At 35.0% G+C, this 22721-nt stretch overlaps 1 protein-coding gene across 1 annotated transcript in view; it reads right to left on the reverse strand.

The window, feature by feature from the left end:
* Positions 1 to 22342, reverse strand: part of LOC140057814 (cystine/glutamate transporter-like) — a 68281-nt gene extending 45939 nt beyond the window's left edge. The window contains exon 1 of the mRNA XM_072103560.1: positions 21495 to 22342. Within this exon, the coding sequence (XP_071959661.1) occupies positions 21495 to 21978 (484 nt within the window). The 5' untranslated portion in view covers positions 21979 to 22342. The remainder of the gene's footprint in view (positions 1 to 21494) is intronic.
* Positions 22343 to 22721: the final 379 nt, after the last annotated feature.

A 22721-nucleotide genomic window follows, 5' to 3' on the forward strand; every position in this document is an offset into this window, starting at 1 on the left:
TGCATTTTTGTTCATGTGTTTTTAAAACAAAACAACTCCATAAAATGCATGAAGAGACTTTTCTATAGAAGTATTGCAAATGTTTATACTTTAATAATAATGTGAAAAGAAATGAAAGGAAGACCATGATAAAACACTTCCCACTACAATAAGCCGAGATCTTAAGAAGCTAAATAATCAGAAAGCGACTTACCCAAATAAATTAAAAACACAGATTTAGAGAAAAAGTAAAAGAAATCGCATTATACATTAGACATCACTTGAAAACCCTCAATAGAGAATTAATTGGGGCAGTTGAAGCTGAGATGTAGGAACAGCATTAAGAGGGAGATTAAACCTGGACTTTGAGCTTTGTCTACACTATCAAACTTTATGTGACAAAAATGGAAATGGTGTCATATCATTACCACATTTGGGTACATCACTACCATATTTGGGCATATTACTACCATATTTGGGCACATCACACATTTTTGGTCAAACTAGTTTGATAGTGTAGACAGAGCTTTAAAGTTTCATAAATTGTAATCAGCATTAGGCCTAACTGATTCTCTTACATTGGATTAACTACGTTGAAAGCCATACATTAAGGATTACCTTATGCTAAAACTACTATAAGTTATAGCGTGGAATACTACGATAATTCTGTCTGCTTAATTTCGGGCGTTTTGAAAGATTTTCTTTTCTTGCCGCTCAATTTTGATCAGAAACGTCAGTAATGCGAAATACATTTCAATTTAAAACTCTAATGGAATGGTCAAGTAGCATAACATGATGAATGCGGATAGACTGTAAACTTGGAGAATATCTCTTATTTTAGACGCATAGTTTCAGTGAAGTGTAGATATAGAAGAGACGGTTGTCTACTGATGGTAAAAAAATAATAGATAGAAGATTATACTGACATTGAAACTAATGGGAATAAAATAAAATAATATGTTATACTCTTGATTGGTTTTATGAAATTCTTGCATGCAATAAAAAAAAAACAACATTCAATATATATTTTTCTAATAGATATGCTTCTTGTTGTCGTGACTGCAGCTAATGTATTAACGTCTTATCCAAAAAAGCTTCTGTTTTGCTGACTGAAGTTCTGTTGATTAATTATGTTAGATGTTTGAATATTAAGCATTTACATAATTATGGAGTCATACACAGTTTTCACTAAATTATTAAAAATATTATACAATTGATGGATGATTTTGAGTTGAATGCGGAGACTATTTTCATCAGTTGACATATTGACTGTTCAATCATTAAGGAGGCGAAAAGGACAACCAGGCTGTCAACGACATTAAAATATCTTTACCATTCATTCAACCAATATAAAATATTCATTCAATATTTCGTAATTAAATACCTTCTGTCATTAATAAACTTGAATTAAGGATCCTGGGTTCAAGTCTTGTCACATGTCAAGATTTTTTCTAAGGACAAAATTACAATTCCACTCCCAAAGACTTGTAATAAGACTTTGTTTATGTAGAGCATCTTGTGTACATGTTTGTCTTGTGAACCTCTGAGGGTCCCTAATGATTAGCAATTGCTGGATGGATAACCCTCATTAAATATGGTTTTAAAAAAACCAACTCCATTCTTGAATGAAGGCAAGGAAAGCCCTGACTTTGGCCGCAAAAGCACAGCATACGGCGCACCCTAAAGTTTTGTTTTGTGTTTACTGAGACGCGCCTCTATACACGTTTCACAACAATTTCATTTTTTTAAATCAAAAGCTGAGCGTGCATTAGTAGGCCTAGGTACTGCACGTGATAAACACCAACCAATCAGATGGCAAGGATATACTTAAGTGCGTTATTTGCCCATCTCAGATTTATTTTAAAAAGCCATTTCAGTCATTGATTTTAAATAATGAGCTTGACATTAAAAAAAAATTCTTTTAGTAAAAAAAATCGTTGGTTGAACTAAATTATTCAATGGCGAAATGAATCCCAAGCCGCCAATTTGTTGTGCGAAGCGCGCCTAGAGTTAAACAATTATGTTATACAGTCGTAGTTGCACATTAAAAAAAGAGAAGACTTTAAAAAGCCGTTTTATTCATTTATTTTAAATAATGAGATTGATGTTTGCAAATCTCATTTAGCAAGAAAAAATCATCGTGAGTTGAACTTATAAATTATTTGATGACGGGGTTCATCAGCAAACCGCCGATTTATAACAGCATTAGCAATTGACTTTGCCTCGGGAATAACATCGTTAATAATGACAAAGGTCCCACGAGAGAGTCATTAGGTACATTGTTAGGATTTTTACTTTAATAGTATTTTTTAATTGTACTTTTCATTCCTGTTGCAACTACAGCAACTACAACTTGGAGGTGGATGAAACTTTAAGGGAGCTTCACTCAGACCTGACAAAGGTCCCACGAGAGAGGCATTAGGTACATTTTTACTTTAATACTGTTTTTTCATTGTAGTTTTCATTCATGTAGCAACTATATACGTTGGAAGTGGATGAAACTTCTTTAAGGGAAGCTTCGCTCAGACCTCGGGATTAAAATCGTTAATAGTGACAAAGGTCTCACGAGAGAGTCATTGGGTACATTGCTAGGATTTTTAAATTTTAATTTGTATTCCGATAGCCACTATTACTATACAGTGTGTAACTATAACTGCTGACCCTTCTTGAAAGGGAACTCCACACTTTCTTCTTACACAGACTTTCTTAGCTTATAGTACCTTGCGAAAAAATAATGAAAGTGCGGAAAATTTGATTTGCAGTGTAGGCCTATCATAGCCATATAAAATTCCTTTTTCCCCTGCTAGGCTTGGATCAATCATGCGACGTTTCAAATTGGCCGGGTCGTTTAGCCCCTTTGATATCAAGTATATGGTGGCTATTCTTCTGACAATTACATCATGCTTTCAGAGTAGTTAGTGAAGTAGTTGTCGGATCAAAATCAACAAATTTTAAATTACTTCAACTACTGTATGTGGAATGTTGAAAACCATATCTTTTGGAATAAGTGAAAACTGGAAGAAACTATATTAATTTAAATGTTGCTAAAATGCGTTTCCTTAATTGAAACTCGTTTAAAAATACATTAATTATTAACATTAAATGTGGTCAATAGTTACGTTTGTACGCGTCTAGATACATTAATTAACGGTAGCAATCATATACTGTAGTTGCGTCGTTATTTCAATTAGAAGATGACGGATCACGTGTCGTGGATGAATTACGACAAATACGACAGTAGGGTATATGAATTAAATTCACATTTATTATTCAAAGTTTGGCAATAAAACAACGTACAATAATATTTATACAATATATAATTTTCCAAATGGCTGCTTACACAATTTAGATTTGTGTCCCAATCGCTGTAAAATCAACAGCTGCTGATGTGATTAAAGTTTACATAAGACAGTACTACTAAGATAAACATTTAGATTAAATACCAACAGATAGTGTTTTTTCATGTAATTTTTTCTCTCAATTTTATTACATACCATGAGTATTGACTTAACTTAAGTTAAAAGAATCTCAGTAGTTGAATCTCTGAATCTGAATATACAGAAACGATATACAGTATTTTCCTCACGATTTCCTCATGATTATCATTCGCAGTTTAAAGTTAATAACAGATAGTATAAATTCAAAATTATCTTTTCAACATGCGTAACATAACCCGTGAATAAGTTAATAATCTGGATACGAAGAAGTACATACTCGTTTATATTAAAAATTGAATCTTGTAAAAGACACCTGAATTAATAAAGTTATGTACATGGAGATGAATAAACACAGCAATATTTAAGATCTTCTTTCGTGTTATCAATTATGCATTTTGCAATTCGAGTGAATCTTCTGAATGCAAAATAATTTATTCACCGAAGTTGTATTGAGAACACGTGTGATTTAATGTAGAATACTATGTAGTTTTAAATTTAGCTCACGAAAATGGCCGTTTTCAAAGTTAACAACTATGATCCTTAACAAGTCATGTCTTTATATTACGTCATTGTGAATTAAGTATTGCCACTTCTTAAACGCAACACAATTTCTCTTATTTTTCTGTTCGAAATTAGTATGGTGACGGTTTCCTATGACCATGTATTTTCACTTGGTGATTGGTTCTCACGACAGGTACAAAAAACGACACAATTGTCGTATTCGATTGGGAATTTTACCGTTGAGTACTTATTTAACGGAGTATTTTGAGCGATTGAGAGTGTTCTTAACGAAAAAGTTTGCGTTGTCAACGTTTTCGATTCGAATGAGTTTCTGTTGAGCACAATCCGTTTAAAATTTACCATTAGAATACAAAAAGTACTCAACGAATATTTATGTTGACAACGAAAGTTCCTAATCGAATACGACAATTGATACAATAAGCATAAATCATACCGGACTCGATCCTGTATTCACAATGGACGACGGCGGGCTTGATCATGTATTCACACTGGACGATGGCTCAAAGTACCTTTCGCTCTATTATGCCCGTTATACATTGCGTCATTCATAATTATTTATCAAGCATAACGGATTATAACTAGCGCCATCACAACACTTTGAAAATACTGTTTAAGGTCCTTGGTCCTAAGTGATTGGTTTGTTCTTACCTTTAGAAAGTGCAAAATCAACCCTGCATGCACTCGTTAAATTCTACAGTTTGCGAGTACCAAACTATACAGATTTTTGTTTGTGACTTGGTCTACATTAGTAACCTCTTGAAAAACTCAGAATTTACTCAATTTTTTTAGGAAAATCAGTCAGGTTTGCTAGAGTAGCCCAAACACGTTTGCAGAAGTTAGGCAATTCAACTTCTAGACAATTGGTCATCGTCTGTGTATATTCATGTGATCCTGCAGATGGACAAAATGACCAGGAGCCGAATCCATTCCCTAAATTGTGTAGATTATAATGCAAACGATGGTCATAAAATTAACAGCACTTTATTCCCAAACTTGTTAGGCCCGGGACGCGATTTTTTTTTTCGTACATAAGTTGGGGACCCCTCATGAAACGTCACAAAATAAACATGAATAATTCATCAGTTAAATGTGTTGTTCCGTGTGCACCCAAGCGTATAGCAACAAGAAGCGATTACACAACTGCGATACGATACTTTCTACAGTAGGCCTAGGATTCTAAGTCAATTCACGCGATTGCCTTCGCGCACTCTTCTTCACACAAAATGTGTCGAGTCGAGGCTAATCGACAGCTAGGCAAGACATTAAACTAAGTAGTAATTCATTGGACATAGCCCAAAGAAAGCTTAGACCCACAAGAATAAAGAAGTGTATAATTTGTGTACTGTATTTTTTTTAATTCTGCTATTTTATTTAAAAATGCGCGTATATGAACACATGAGATGGGAAGATTAGACGAGAATAAAAACTGTATTTTTGTGTAATGTTTATTGTTTCATTTTGCTGACTTATTACTCGGATTGTGTCATACCTATAACACACACACACACACACACAGCTCTACTAGAATTAGACATATGTTTAGAGACTAATAATTAGGCCTAGGCCTAATACAGTAGTATTAATAGAAACTATAATTTTAACACGTAATTCTTTAGTAATAAATTATATTAAAAACACTATCATAAACTAAAGGCTGATTATTTCGACAATCCACACAAAACGCCGCTATTCTTCTATGAAATCGCACGCCGCAACAACAGCGCGGAGATAGGCCTAGAATCGTACCGTACCGCACTTGTGTAATCACTTCTTGTTGCTATACGCTTGGGTGCACACGGAACAAGAACATTTAACTGATGAATTATTCATGTTTATTTTGTGACGTTTCATGAGGGGGTCCCCAACTTATGTACGAAAAAAAAAATCGCGCCCGGGACCCTCAATTTCAAACCGTAATACACTGTTTGTTGTTGACAAATGTTGTTGTTGTAGCACATATAAAACCATACTTCTGGCAAAAAAAATCACTTAAAATGGCGAATACATCGTAGCTGAACGCCAACGCAAACAGAATTGTTAGTGAACCACCAGCCTATAGCGATAAAAGATACAGCATTGGTTGTTGAGGAAGCCACCGACAAACTAAATGGATGGAATTTAATTGTCTGCATTTTCATTATGAATCATGCCTAAATCCTTACATCGGTTAAACTGCCTTTTTATTCTGCTTTAAAAAAAATCAGTTTTGTCCGAAAATATACGGCTTTAGATTGTACCGCAGAGTAATTTGATATTTATTATCGCTAGATTGGCAAGATAGCTACAGTAGAAATAAATCACTTTTTATTGCAGAATGCCCTGGATTCTGGATTTTAGGCGAAGAAGAGAGTGGGTCGAGACCACGCATACGTATGGTATTGAGTATAAAGAGCACATTTTAAAGATTCCAAACCCACTGTAGCAGAAAAAACAGCAAAAAAGAATAAAACAACAATCTGCTACATGTATTCGTACTTTAACACATTATTACACTAGCATAAATCATACCGGACTGCATTATTTTTTCCTATTAGGTTAAGGCTGAAACTATAGAGGGCGTGCATATATCAATAACTACCGGACTCGATCCTGTATTCTCAGTGGACAACGGCGGACTGGATCCTGTATTCACATTTGACGACAGCTTCAGACATTCCGCTCTTTAATGCCCGTTATAGCCTATATTGCGTCATTCATAACAGATTAACCAAACATAACAGATTATAACAAGCGCCATCACAAAACTTAAAATACTGATGACGGTCTTCCGCCGACCGATTTTTACGGCCTGCACTGATAATCAAATGATATAATTGGAAAGCATATACTATTGCATAACAAGAAACTTAAGTTATAAGTATCATGCACGGGTACATTACGATATAATGTATTTGATTTCAAATCAATTTAAATATCAGTCATATTATACTTCAAATAGATACGAATACATCTCAATATCATCAAATATACACATTCTAGTATATAATTTCCGATATTTTTGGTTGCAATAACCCATGGAAGCATTACGTCACCTAATTTTTTCGTGATGCACTCCTCATCGTGTATAATGTCGGTAAATAATGTTATCACTCTTGTTGTACCGTAGTTTAAAATAATACCGCCCTTTCTAACCATAGAATTTGTTTTACATTCATGTCGCTTTTAATTGGCCTTATAGGAACACTTGTGTCCTGAATTTAACTCTTTGTCTTCGCCACTAGTTATTATACAACATAAGGGTTGGTTATATTCATTCATCTGCTTTACTGGTGGACCTGTTGGCTAGTTCAGCAGATGATAGTTAAAGTTTTTAAATTAGTTCAGGACAGGGGCACGTCTACTGCAATATTGGTGTATGCGTCAACAACATACAACGAAGAGTTAGTGATACCAATAAAACGGTTACTACTAGAAAAAGCCAAGAAGTACAATGTGGAAGGACATTTTTACTGTCAGAATATGACGAACGCGTACGTGTAAATAACTAATAACTAAATGATAACAACAATTTTTTTTTCTCCAAGATCTTCGACGAAAATGTAATTAAACGGATCCTGATTCTGCTCAAACTTTAAATCTTCTATATTGTATTGACGATAACATGGAAAAACAGTTTTAAAATGGTTAGAAGGACGTCATAAGTGTGTACTAAATCGGTTATACGATTAGGCCCAATGTTAAGACTTTAAAGAGTTACAGAGCTACGGTAACACAATACTGTTATTCTCGTCGAGTGGTTTAGCCTTTAAAAGAGTAATGTTAAATAGAGTCGACAGAACATCTGATCAACAAGTGATCAAATCTATATAAATGGACTGCGCGTAAGGAGAAGCAAAGATCAAAGGAAGACTGCCGAATGTCGTAATCAGCATTATATAGTTAGTGCATTAATAGGAGCTCATGATGTGATTTCTTATTGAAGAGGACCGATTAGGAATATTCATAAGATCGACAAAATCTGATACTTTGGTAATTCTAATCCCCATCTTTTCCCAAAACACATGATTTAATCAACGTTTCAGACAAACAAGATTTTCTCACTGTTTGAAAATTAGATGAGAAGAGATAAATAAGATATTTTTTTTTCTTGTTATGAAAACAATGTTTTGTGACGTCAAGGCTTTCCATCGCCCTCTATTATTGATTGTAAATGACTGGCTGCTGTTATCCCTTGTACGCGACGACCGCACATTGATTTGAATGAACTTTACGCGGATGTCACCTTTTATGTCACAATTAAACGTTTTACAAATCATCTATCCTGCTATTAATTTACTAATGACTATCCATCATTGAAACTGCATTCGACTCGATTAGCACACGAAATACCAGGTCAAAACGGCCCCTTTTTCAGCAGCGGGTGAGAAGGTTTGACCGTATAAAATGCATGTGTGAAATGTAAAGCTTTCTTATGGCCCTCCCCCCATGCACATGTTCGCAACACGCTGCTTGGTAGGCCTATAGTGTTCGTTATAAGAAGACGAGATGTAATTATACGTCCATGGTTTAACCATGTAATGTATAATATTTATTTCTTTTTAATTTATTTTTAATATGTCGAATGCACGGTTTTAATGATGCACTCTTGGCGTTCCATATCTGTTCGTTTGTTCGTGTCGACACATTCAGTATGAAATGGCGATATATTTCTGTATTTTTTCAATCAATTGCTTGCTTGCGAGTATTATATAAGGTATGGTTTAAAGATCTTTGGCTATGGTTGGCTTCGGGATGTTATACCACACTTAGGCTAGGCTATAGGGGTCGTCGGTTTCGTGTTATGGGTCGTCCAATTCTAGGTAGTCCAATTCGAGGTCGCCCGGGTCGTTGGGGTCGTCCAATTCGAGGTCGTCGCTTTCTACACACCCATCATTTATTTGGTAGTCGTTGTATTTAGTTCATTCAACAGAATCTAGATTTCTATGCAGCAGGCCTATACACATCAATTTAACACGCATAAATGCATCATACAAGTTGTTTTTAACAGGACACGCTTAGCCTACTAAACAATGTGAGAATGTTGTACCACGTGATAAGCCAATACACCGATCAACATGTATAATTGTTTACTTCTGATAACAAAAACCCGAGTGCCGCATTTTAATATGGCTTAGCTTTTGACATTCGATGTAGGCCTATAATGGAAGTGGTGGAATTTGTGCTGATGCACTATAGGGGACCGCCGTATCGTCCGTAGTATTTTCAACTAAGTAGGCCTACTCATTTTGAGCTAAACTGCTAAGTTAACTGGGAGTTGTCGGGAATGTTAACCCGGGTCTTTCTGCTTTAAACCAAGTGACCACTCAGCAATCGAACAATTATTATTTTGTAGTCTCTAAAAATGGCCAAAATATTTTCATGATTTGAAAATTCTTCTATTCATTAAAATATTTTCTCATACACATCATTAATATTATTGATAGCCCAACTAAAATTCGTGCGTTCTAGATCAAGATATGATTTCAAAATAATCAAAATGTTTCAGATTATCATAAAATAGACTAAAGATAGTAACATTCTGCAACGATGCATGCATTCAGGCCTGAGTGCATACCAACGTTTCTCGTCAATACTAAAAATAAAATTTGTCTTAAGTTGTTCCAAATCGATTGCATTTCTGTCATTTTTAAGACCGACAATTTTTCTTTTCTAACGTCATATTCTGGCTCTCATAAATAACTCTTTTTTATAATGGAACAATCTGGAACAGTATTTTAGGAATTAGAAAAAACAGTTGAATACTCCTACTTCCTTTCTGCAATTATTTCTATTAAATTGTTATTTCTTTAAAATTGAAAGGGCAAATATTTGGAACGTTAATGTAATTTTAATTACTGTAGTCTGTTGACGCTGAAATCTATAAATAGCTTAATTGTCTCTACTTACATGGTTACTATGTGATGTGATACGCCACTTATTCCATTCATCACAGTACAAAATATAGGCCTACTGTCACTTTTAGCAATGACAATAAAGTGGTGTTGCAAAAAAAAGTATTCCCTACTTTCTGCACAATGTTATTTTACAATGTTCTCCAATTTGTTCAAATTGTCAAATAATTTATATACCTGTATATGCAAATTTCATAATTTGTATATATGTACTGTTAAAATGTTGCAATTTTTATATGAAAATGTAAAAAATGTGTATATGCAAATGAGATAATTTGTATAGGGCCTAATATATGCAAATGTGAAAATGAGCATATGAATTGGAATATCATATTTTTGTATTTGCAAATGTCATAATGTGTATGTAAATGGAATATATGCAGCAAAACATTTGGTGCGTGTATCGTGTAAGGGTTTAGGCTATAGATACGGCTACTGGAAGATACACATGAAACACATGTGAAGTTGTATTACCAAATATCCCTATGATACTGGAGAAATCTAGATGCAGTACCGAGAATCGGGTGAATAAGTTATACCGTCAGAACAATTAAATAATTATATTAAATGTTAATGATCATTCTTATTGTAAAGGCCATAGGCAGTAGCAGATGCACTATTAATGGCTATCTATACATAATTATTTTACTTATTAAGACGTGTGTGGTTATACGCTCGTAATTAACCAACTAACATACGACAAATAATCATATGAGGTTAATTAGATTCAATTGATTTAATTGACTATCTCTAATTTAAACATTTACATAGACACGCCATTACGAAGTGGTTTTAATTGCTCTATTATAATGAAAATGCTGTGTGCTCAAACCATGCGGTTGGTTGGACTGTCAGTTTACATACGTACACATATTTTGGGATTTCATCATATGCGTACTTCCTCTCCTTTTTTTATATTTCGTGCTTTCAATGTTTTCATGTCGTGCGATCGCCGACATATTAAATAAATTGAGCATGGCGTTTAACTGAATGACGGGTAATTTAAAACACGTGATACATTGAGATAATCAGACGAGATTCGTAAATTATAATCCCGATTCTAAGTCCATCTATCTAATCTACGATAACTATAACTTAGTTAGGGTAGCTTATATTAGCCTGTAATAAACTTGTAAATTTATAGTTAGAAAATAAGTGATTGGTGAGAAAGTATACAGATTGACAATGGGAGCTAACTTTATCAATTTAGTTTCTCGGTGTAAAACGCCTTTAAAATAGGCCAAAAAACAAACAAAAAGTGGTCTGAATGTTGTGCGACGGAAAACCACTGTCTATAGTGTATACTGCTCAATGAAAACTACTTAAACAATATTATGCCCAAGTGGCCTTTTCGTTTTACTGGTTATTTCGTATTACAAGCTTTGCATTGTATTTTGTTCTTCTATTTCAACGATTGAAGGTATACTAATTGCACGATTAGTCTTTTGCAAATTAAAAACACACAAAATACACTATATAGCGACGGAACAAACACTATATAGCGTATCGTCCATGGTCTATAGAGCCATTAATTCAAATAAATTAACTAACTACAGTAGGCCTACATATGGGTGTGGTTTGAAAGTGTAAATGCTTGCATTATATTTTCTTTTGGAAGTCCGATAGTTCTATAGGCTCGTTGAAAAGAGCAGTTAATCTTTCAACTCATGAAATATTCTCCACATTCAAGTCATAAACATTCATTATTGTATACAGATTTCACTACCGATAATATCCACAAGTGTCACTATAAAAGCAATCACATCCGTGCTTCTACAGTAGTGCTTGATGTTTGTCTAAAGCCAGTGGCCAGATACCAATGATGTAGGCTACGGTTATTTATTGGTTTGCTTATTATGTCGTTAAACGAAAGGTTGGTCATCGCTCTGTCTATGCTTTGTATTGTATGCATATACGTTTCAACAAAGCTACGGAAAACGTATTCATTTATTAATAGTAATACAACAGTAATTATCTACGTGTGTTTCAACATAAATAATATAAAAACATATGTTCTAGTTAAGCGCAACCAATCATTCTAAAATACAGTACACCAGATCTCCCAACTCGAAACAAATTGAAATATTGGGAGGTTTATACAAGAATAGAGGGCACTACAATAATACATCAAGCCATAGAGGGCGCTAAAAAACATAAAGATATTAGCGTCTAAAATAGTAAACAAAACACAAAAGCCAAGAGGTGCAAAATACAACTCAATGTTTCACTTATTAAACAACGCATGAATTGATTATAAACATATTCATTCATTCATTCATGCATTCATGTGCCGTCTTCGCAATCATAAACATATTACAGCCCGATATTAGCTTTCTTCTCCTATTTTAAGAAGCAAACCTTATAGTTGAAGGCTAATGCTCCACTAAGGGTCCCATTGTGACATCGGTAGCCAACTACGGCGCCCGGTACGTCTGTCCACGACAGTGTGTGTGTGAATGAACTAGTACACCTGGGTAACCCCTACTCGTCTCGAAAAAGATGTACTAGGTTCTTTAAATTAAAGTGCACATGAGCTATGTGTACACTGGACCTACGGTTTATAGTCCTTCCGAGAAGACTTGTTCTACCACTAGAACCATGGAGCGAGTGAGCCTCGAACCTTTGCCAATAATATTGCTATGGATTTCGGTTCCACTGTCTTAACCGCTCGGCCACACTTACTGTTCATACATCGAAATGTTTCCTTTACCTAAAATATCGTATTTTAGCGCGGGAGACCGGGAGATGACCCGAAATACCTCGAGACTTTAATAATATTATCGGATTGGGAGGTATGATACACAGTGCACATTAAGCGTATGCGTCTGCATGTACGCATAAGTACGCATGATTGAACTCAACACGTATTTAATCCTATTTTGGCGGTTTTGAATCTGTCATCAGTACATTGTTTTGTACAGATACTAACTCTGTCGTCTGCTAGATTCGAAAAATGGATATTTTATACAGTGCTATCAATCAGCAGTTTAATTCTTCCTATATAGCGATCTTTGACACACTTAATTGTTTGTGGAATGACTTAAACACGCCAACGAATGACACCGAGATTCTGTTATAGGTTGTAGTTCAAAGTTGGGACTAAGATGGTCAATTCATTTTATGCTTTCACAGTTCACAGATTATATAAAATGGTAATGTAGAGGCTACTCGAGCACGCAGAAAGTAATTGTTGCGTATTGGATAAGCTGTTTTTTTCTCAACAATTATAGGTGACCGGATTGTTTAAAGTGAAATTCGCAACGGTTTCTCACAACTATCGACGCAACGTAACGCAACCTACGCAACATAAGAAAATGCCCTTCCGTGCTTGCGCCCGCATGCGTGAAATCAAACCCGCCATGTTTGCAGCACTGTTGTTTCGTCGGTGCGTTGCGTTGCGTTCTATTGGGAACCACGCTTTACTGCCGTATTGTGGAATTATGTGATGGTTATAAAACACGTAATTTATTAGGCTTATTATGTTTGTTATGTAATCAATCAGATAATGTTAGGCCCAGTACTTGCTATCATCGCCTACACGGTATTTCCGACACAGTTGTTTTAGCCCGTCGTTAGACAAACATTGTGACTGTGTTGGAAACTTTCGCCGCTTAATCACCGATAACATCTATACAATCATCTCTATTTATCTATTCTATTTATCAGCTAAGCAAATCTAAGTCAATATAGGTATATAAAGTGACATAATATTCTTCACGAATTACTAAATTCTAGACAATAACACTATGATAAAATTACAATTAAATACAAAACTATATAATGTTTCCATAGACAAGAATAACAAACAGTGTACCAATTTATTCCAGTAGTACCAGTACTTTAAGGTTGTTTTTCTCCGTGAAGATAGATTGTATTGCTTTTAAAAACAACTAATGGCCAAATTAATGTTGAATTTCAGTTTTTGCATAATCCTCTAATATTATAATGAAATCGTTGAAATAATTAGTGTTTTTAATTTATCGTATAAACTAATTGTTGAATAACACACAGAGAGGGTACAGTATATACACTTTTAACTAAGAAAAAATTAGTATAGGGCCTGTGATCTATTCAGGTCCAGTCATTTACTTGTTTCCCATCCGATATTACAGTAGTATTATCTGTGCTGTCAATGAAACAAGGCCATATGCATGGCAGCAGTCGTGTGCTCAAGTTAGTGTTTATCGACCGATCGACCAACCGACCGACATAGTTGCACGCGACTAAAAACGGGAAAATAAAGCAAGAACGCAAAACCTAGGTAGATTTTTCGTAATTACCATTCAATTGTTTTATAACGTTTTCAACGATAAGAACCTACAAAATTGTCTAAAATTATATATTTATGAAATAAAAAAAAACTGGCAAAGAAATTCAAGACATGAGGGAGACAGCTTTGTTAAAAGTATGCAACAATTATATTATATTTTATTAGTAATTGAATAAAAATAGTATGCCTCAGTAAAAAATGTCGGTGTAAAATGAAAATAAAGCAGTGGGCGCAATACGTAATTCGATCATTTACGTTTCTAAATTAGTTTTATTAATAGCACAATTTGTGCAGAGACTTCAAATATTAATTTAATTAATCATGTTGCATAATTTCTTTTTCATTATCTGATAATTAGATTTGAATAATAACAACTTGTTCTAAATCCATTTGAACAAACATGACCAAAATTACAATTTACAAACCATTATAATTCGGATACAAATAGTTTAGGTCAAAGATCATAATATTAGTGAACACTGTAAGATAGTTACAATGTTCATAAATGATGAAATGGTCAGAAGGTGTCAAGAAATTCTACTTCTACTTCCTGACGTGTAATTGAAAAACATTTGAATTGTTGTAAAACTCCATTTGGTGATTGGTTGAATGAATTCGTTTATGGTTATCCTTGGTAAAATATATATAAATAAAGTAGGTATTCGAGGCACCTCATACTTTCCCAAACCGATATTAACAAAATAATTTCCTTCGGTTAATTTACTCTTGGAAAGACAAACGCATCTTATAGGTCAAACGCGTCAAACCTGGACAGAAACTCGAGGTTGCCGTGCATCAACATCGTAATAGCTCTTGCCTAGAGGCTTTGACAAACACCGAGGTATCTATGTGTGTATTTGGTTTCCTAATGTACATACAACGACTCTATAATGATATCAAGAAGTAATGAAACTGACATTGATAAAAGTATCGCACAATGCATGCAGAACGCTAATAGGTTAGTTAAAATAAATCTTAATTGTATATTCTAGACACAAGCTACGTCCTTCTGTTTACCTTCTTTAACGTGCACTCTCGTATGATGTTAATTCAGGCGCTTGTCTTTTCAATACGTTTTGTAGACGTTTCCCTACGGGCAGTTACATATGTGTCTATCCAGGCTGTTTGTGGATTTTTAAAATATCAACATCTCTACCAAATAAAAACATTTTAGCGACTCTGTGCGGTCAAAGCGCGCCTTATCTAACAAAAATATTGACTAAACTTAGGCCTAAGTGTAATCTCAATCATAAATAAGCCTACAGAATCTTTCACAGAGAATAGGTGTTGAAAAGAAACTAATTAAATATGCAAAAAAAAAATCGTACTCTTTTAAATAGAATACAAGATTAAATTGTGTATCACTACAGTTTAATACGGTATAGGCTATATCAGCTGTCTAAGTATTACTGCAATAATGTATGTATATGCATATACAACAGTAGGAGAAGCAATCGTCATCCCTAGACAAATCAGTTGCTGAAAAGCTGTCCATGCAAGAACCGTAGTGAAATATAATCATTCCTACACCAGTAGATATAAAAGTGGTAAAACGAAATGTATCTATACTAAGTGTGTTACGGTGTATATTGCTATACTAAAACCTCAGTGGAGTAACCAACAATTAACATTCTAGCAGAATCACATGACTAAGCAAACGACCGATTAAAATATATTTGTGACATCAATTGTCTTTATCACAGAAAACCATCATTATTAATTTCCGTGTAGGCTTGCTTAGACCACGGTTAAATGCAATCCTTTATGTCCATGCTTATAGTAGAAACAATACTGAGAACATTGGTCCGATTGTATCTAAGCCTCCTGTCGCATACAGATCATCTGGCTCACCTCTTTCCATGGACGTCATTGTATTTGCCTATATATACACTAAATTGATGAATCAGCCAAAGAAATTACAATTTAAATAGAAAATAAAATGGCTCAAGTTTTAGGTCCGTATATTGTGCCATTAAAACCAATTTCACCCCTCAACTATAAGGTAGTTTTAATGAACGGTGTAATTATCTTTTAGATAACATATCAAATATGTTTTCCTCTCTCAAATATTTGATAAGTCATGGCCTTCATGACGAAATATGCAAGGATCAAAATTTACGTTCACATAACAAATTAATCATTTTACGATCATAACAAATACATATTTCCAATGAAACGGTAATAAATTGTAAATTCCAATCGCATAATAAACATAAAACTGAAATGATACAAATTTTCATTTAAAATGTCAAAAAAATACTAGAGACATGGATGAATTAAAAGAACGATGATGAGGCGGAGGGGAGGGTATTCAAAGCCTACTAATAATATTTGCAATGCTTTTTGTGTGCACGTTGTTAGGGACAATTAGTGTGAAAATGTACGGGATGAATGAACTGTTGTGCAATATAACGTAAATCTTCTAATTGTAACCCTGGGTTATTTTTCTTTGATTGTTTTTTTAGGGTGGGTTACTATTAGAAAGGGGGTTACTATTAGAGTAGTGGGTTACTATTAGAAGGGGGTTACTATTAGAGTAGTGGGTTACTATTAAGGGGTTACTATTAGAAGGGGGTTACTATTAGAAGGGGGGTTACTATTAGAAGGGGGTTACTATTAGAGTAGTGGGTTACTATTAGAAGGGGTTACTATTAGAAGGGGGTTACTATTAGAAGGGGGGTTACTATTAGAAGGCGGGTTACTATTAGAAGGCGGGTTACTATTAGAAGGTGGGTTACTATTAGAATGTGGGTTACTATTAGAAGGTGGGTTGCTATTAGAAGGTGGGTTGCTATTAGAAGTGGGGTTACTATTAGAAGGTGGGTTACTATTAGAAGGTGGGTTACTATTAGAAGGTGGGTTACTATTAGAAGGTGGGTTACTATTAGAAGGGGGTTACTATTAAAGGGGGTTACTATTAGAAGGTGGGTTACTATTAGAAGGTGGGTTACTATTAGAAGGTGGGTTGCTATTAGAAGGTGGGTTGCTATTAGAAGGTGGGTTACTATTAGAAGGTGGGTTACTATTAGAAGGTGGGTTACTATTAGAAGGGGGGTTACTATTAGAAGGGGGGTTACTATTAGAAGGTGGGTTACTATTAGAAGGGGGGTTACTATTAGAAGGTGGTTTACTATTAGAAGGTGGGTTACTATTAGAAGGGGGTTAATATTAGAAGGTGGGTTACTATTAGAAGGTGGGTTACTATTAGAAGGGGGGGGGGTGGTGGTTACTATTAGAGTTGTGGGTTTCTATTATTAATCTTAAATTAGGCACCTGAAAATAGTAACCCCCCCCCCCCCCACCCCCTCCAGCTTTTCCGGTCAGCAAGTCATAGCAAAATAATAAAACAGTACGAATAAACACATTTGGTTGAACTCTAACTCTTTATTTTATAAAGTCAAAAACACTCAATCCTCCCCACTCCCAAAATTAACATGCATTATCTCCTTATTTTCAAAATACGACTGCATCATAAGTTGTTGTGACTCTATGGGTTACTATTAGAGTAGTGGGTTGTTATTATTATAGATTGACTTATAAGGTGGGTTACTATTAGAAGGGGATTACTATTAGAGTGTGGGTTACTATTAGAAGATTTACGGTATATTGCTTACCTATATTGGTAACCCTGGAAAACACGTATCAGGCTTTAACTGCGTTCACACTGAATCCGGATCCCGTAGTTAGAGTAACCGACTGTGTAATGATTATTTCCGAAAACTTAAAATCCCCAGCCACAACCTATTTCCAAGACCGCGCCTTGTACACCATACAAATTGAGATCAGTATCACTGAATTTCTTTTAACAAAGTTAAATACAAATACAGTAGATCTTTATTATTAACACGGGTATCTTTAATGGATGGTAGTTGTTTTCTTTGCCCGGCTTTGTTTGTTTGTTTTTTTATTTTTGCGGTTTTTTACCTTTTTAACCAATCCTATATTTTTATATATTGATTGCAAGAATGGCCACATGAGCTCAATGCGTACCTATATCCTTGTGCTGCAACACGTAAATACTGTACATCACATATGTAACTGTTTTCACTTTATTGTTTGTAAATGCCTAACAAAGATGTAGGCCTACACACATCTTTATCCAAGTTTAGCTATAATATTAGTGTTAAGATTTTCGATCACACACAGGAATGAATGTAAACGGTTATCTTTAAACTCCAGACACATTTCTCACGACTTTTTAATCAGGACCTCTTTGGGCATAGCATCTAAAATTATTTTTAACTTCTTTTAAACTTCTTTTATACCTCAAGGACTCAACTGGAAATAAACACAAGTTATTGGTTTTCTTGGACGATCCTGACCAAAATGACATTTTCTTACCCTTTTTATCTCTTTTATGAATTTGTAATGATTTTTAAATATTTTCAAAATATTTTAAACATTGTTTTTATACGGTTTTAGATGTTTTAAAATATCATTGTATCATTGTTTTATATGTTGTTTTTAATACTGTTTTATTCATGAACCTTTTTACTTGTTTTATGTGATTTTGATCAAATAAATGAATAAAATGAGTCAATGAATTGGGCCTTATTGTATGTTGTCACTTAATACACATTTCATTTTTTTTTCTGTCAATAACACTTTGCAGGCTAAAACCTAAAGACAGGTCCACACCATCAAGACAACATTTTATCCGCTGCGCCACGCAACTTGCTTGAAGAAATTAATCAACTAAGCTGTTTAAAATATGCATTTCTTTTTTTATCGATATATTCTACTGTAAATCAAACAAGTTACTTCACTTCCTTGGAATTTGCCTCCATTTCATAATTCCGTAACTGAACTATGATAATATGAATCCAAAAATGTATTTCTATTCATAAAACGATGTATAAATAAGTAGGGCTTGCATCATAATTACACTACAAAATATATTTCACCGGACATACACTAATGTCGACCATTTGACATTAACATTTATAATATAAAATAATATGTCACGGAATATAATATTTTCAGTCCTGAAACATATTCCTGTATATAGGACTATCATATAAAAAGCACGCTTTTATTATAACTATAATAAATAAAAACCATGTCAGTAATGTCAAAATGCATTTTGATAAATATTTTTGTTATTTTTACGATTTATAAATTGCAGAACGTCTTTAAGTTTAGAAATGTGGACGTCTTATAAAATGATTTCAATTTCATTATCATTACCATCGATATAGCTCAAGATAATGTATTTGTAATTATATTTCAATACTTTTTTTTTCTTTTTCTATTTTAATTTATAATCAAACTATATATATAAAAGCATTTATCTGCAAGATGTCACAAGGCATATCCGCGTATCTAGTGCATAAGATAATGTTTGTATTACCGACCTACATAGTTGTAGCTTTGGGTCGAGATATCGTAACAGTCTTTCAGCGATGTACAACCTAATATATGCGCCTTACATACTAAACACCATCATATTTACTATTCGTGTTTTTATATATCTGTATAGTGTATAATTTCATTTATTTCTCTTCATGATCATTGCTGAACGACTATATAGCCTCGTTATAGTGACGCCATAGTTTAGTAGTATGAGAAGTTCTTATTAAGTTTTATGGTTGTCATATCGATGCAGTTTGTTACACTAAAAGCGTGGTTCTCACTATAAAAAAAAACGTAACGCAAGAAAATATTCTATTTCGCATGCTTTTCGTACGAGAAGTTATCACTGCAGAAAACGGTGTTGAATACACACGTCTACGTCACACTGTCTTCTACGTCAAATTACTTACGTTGCCCGAAAGTTATTTACCCACTATTACGCAAGCAACGCAAGGAAAATTCCGACGTGACGCGTACGCAGCGTGTCGACGCAAAGTGCCATAATAAGTATAAATAGAATATACATGCGCGCGTGTCGGCGGCGTAAGCACAGTGCCGTGACGGCTATTCAACTTTTCACCGAGTGTAAAGCTGGTAGGCCTATGTAGGTGTAGCTTACTTTAAAAACGAAAACAAACAAGGTAGGAGGTATTGTTAGAAGGATAAATTGCAGGATATCGATTACAATCCTCAATCAACAACTGATGCGCTGATGTGCACTATAATTTAGCTGGAAAAAAGCTTTGGAGCTTTCAATTTTTGTTGCATGCTACTCCACCGCCCCCCCCCCCCCCCGCCAGTCAATATTAACGAAAACGGTCATTCCTGTCGCTTAGACTGCTCTATGAGAAACAGCAAAGAGTTTGTGAAGCTATATCTCCTCAAAGCAGACAGGTCGAAAACGCCTTAAGTATGATAAAATTAACAAACAAGGATGTAGATCTAGGCCTAGTTACTTCCAACACCGCTCAAATTTTCTACTGGTGTGCCGGCACGCTCCCCTGTGTGTTCAATTTTACATTGTCCCTAATTTATAATCGAGTTACGCTTTAATATCTAATAATAATAGCACGTAGATTTGGTTTCAAAAAGGAAATAGAAACTCGACTGCACGTTCAAATAAATAGAAAAATGTTCTGCAATTACATTTTTTTTATAGTTAAGCTACCACTGTGTAATTTGTTTTGACTAGAATTAGCATCGTACATGCAATAAACTGGACATAATTATGCGTTTTCGCCGATCATTTTAAACTCCAATTTGTTTTAAGGCAACAGTGCAAGATTTTATGAATCGTATAATTATGTTGAAGCTACAGTAAAAGTATATACTGTGTCGTGTGGTAGGAGCTGTGATACAGTGTGTGCTGAGTTTCTGAACTCGAAACTACATGACTCTCGTCGTAAAACACAACAGGGATTGTAGGTGCCGAATTCACCCGCTGCCAAGTAGTAAAGAACATAGCTAAAATAAATCCTACTAGAAGTCTTCGTAACATTTGTACTCTCCCATATCGAGAGTTCGACGGGCGACGGAGTTCGTTTCGTATTTTTACGCAGTGCTCGTGTCTGGATATCGACCACTCGCATTGAAGCATGTGGTTCCCAATTGGACGCAACGATGTGGTGTAACAGCACTGGCCAATAGCAGATTTTTAAATAGTGTGTGGCGGGGGGGGGGGGGAGGGGGTGGAGGAGGCCTTACATGGCAAATTTTAGGTGCCGAAATTAGTGTCCTATCTTTTGCATTACAATTTGCTGCCTGCTCTGCATTGATTCCGCCTTCCGTAGGAAAAAGGGCATTACCATTTGTTGAAAAGGGCTAAAACACTCGAGACCGCCAGCGTTGGGCGACAAGGGCATAGAATTATGCAAATACTAACGGGTACGTCTGTATGTTTAATGTGCAACATGTGTTGGTAGCTAACAAGAGAAACATCTGTATATAATTTCATTTAATGTTGTATCCAGTGTTATTATACGAAAATGCATAGAATGTTTACGGTATAAAAAATAAATAAAATAAATGTACAGATTTACTTACAGAGAATAGCAGCAGCCAGTAACCTCACAGTCATCTGGGGTGTATCGCAGTTACGGAAAAATGGTTCCGTAAGGTACGTTGCAAACGTTTTAGAAATGACTGCCCAACTGCCTGTTCGTACAGCTACAATTGATGTCCAAACACGTAAAAAAGCGACCATCGGGCCAAACGCTTCCAGTAAATACGTATAATCACCTCCAGATTTTGAAAATGTCGTCCCAAGTTCAGCGTAGCATAGGGCTCCTATAGTTGAGAATATACCGCATACAACCCATATTGTCAGCGACATTCCTATAGTTCCCGTATGACTAAGAATCCCCTTCGGAGAGATGAAGATTCCGGAGCCGATAATCGTACCGACGATTAGAGATATACTTACCGTCATATTGACGTGACGTAACAAGACGACCAAGCTACTATCGTCACTACTGTCGCTCGAGACCGTAGCGATCGAATCCGATCGCCGCATTCTTACGCACGGCATTTTACTTTAAAACTATTACCGCTACTATCTTCAGTGTGCCAATGAGCTATCCTAACGTGTTTATCATCAAACAGTAGAATGCAGAATGAACATGTCAAGTTTACTTATTTAACAGATCAAATATATTCTCCACATAAGATGGGATAAGTAAATGAAGACTTTATAGATGCCAGATGAGATGTAAGATAGATGCGTCGTAAAATATATATCATGAATGCGGCGGAGGAAGTTTACTCGATCGATAGCGTTTGTACATATAATTCATTAGCGGTTAGTAAGCTCGTTTTTTTCCTGTCGTGTAAATTGAGTAGTATGTATACGTGTAGCAACGACGGGTGCAATAACTGAATATGAGCAATTAAACACATGCGACTTCCCGGCTTTCCTACAACAGCCCATCATCCAATAAGCATATAGCGACAGGTATTGGCTTTACTACTGCAACGTCGATTGGTTGAAATGTCATGCTGGTTTGACTGTTTGGGCGAATCAGGGAGGAGTCAATCGCACGCGGATCAGGTGTCCAATACTAAATCAAAGCGTTTTAAACAACGTAAACACATTTATGTTATATCTACTTAGATTAGTAGAACTTAGATGATAATATAATGGAAGAACATTTTACAGCCACTCACAAAACATAGATCCTATTAACATTCTAAAATAGCAGGAATTGAAGAAATTAGGCAACCTAGTTATTGGTTGGATTATCGTTCAATTGCATTAATGATCGTAATATACAG

This window comes from Antedon mediterranea, chromosome 8 (assembly GCF_964355755.1).
Source record: "Antedon mediterranea chromosome 8, ecAntMedi1.1, whole genome shotgun sequence".
Lineage (NCBI taxonomy): Eukaryota > Metazoa > Echinodermata > Crinoidea > Comatulida > Antedonidae > Antedon > Antedon mediterranea.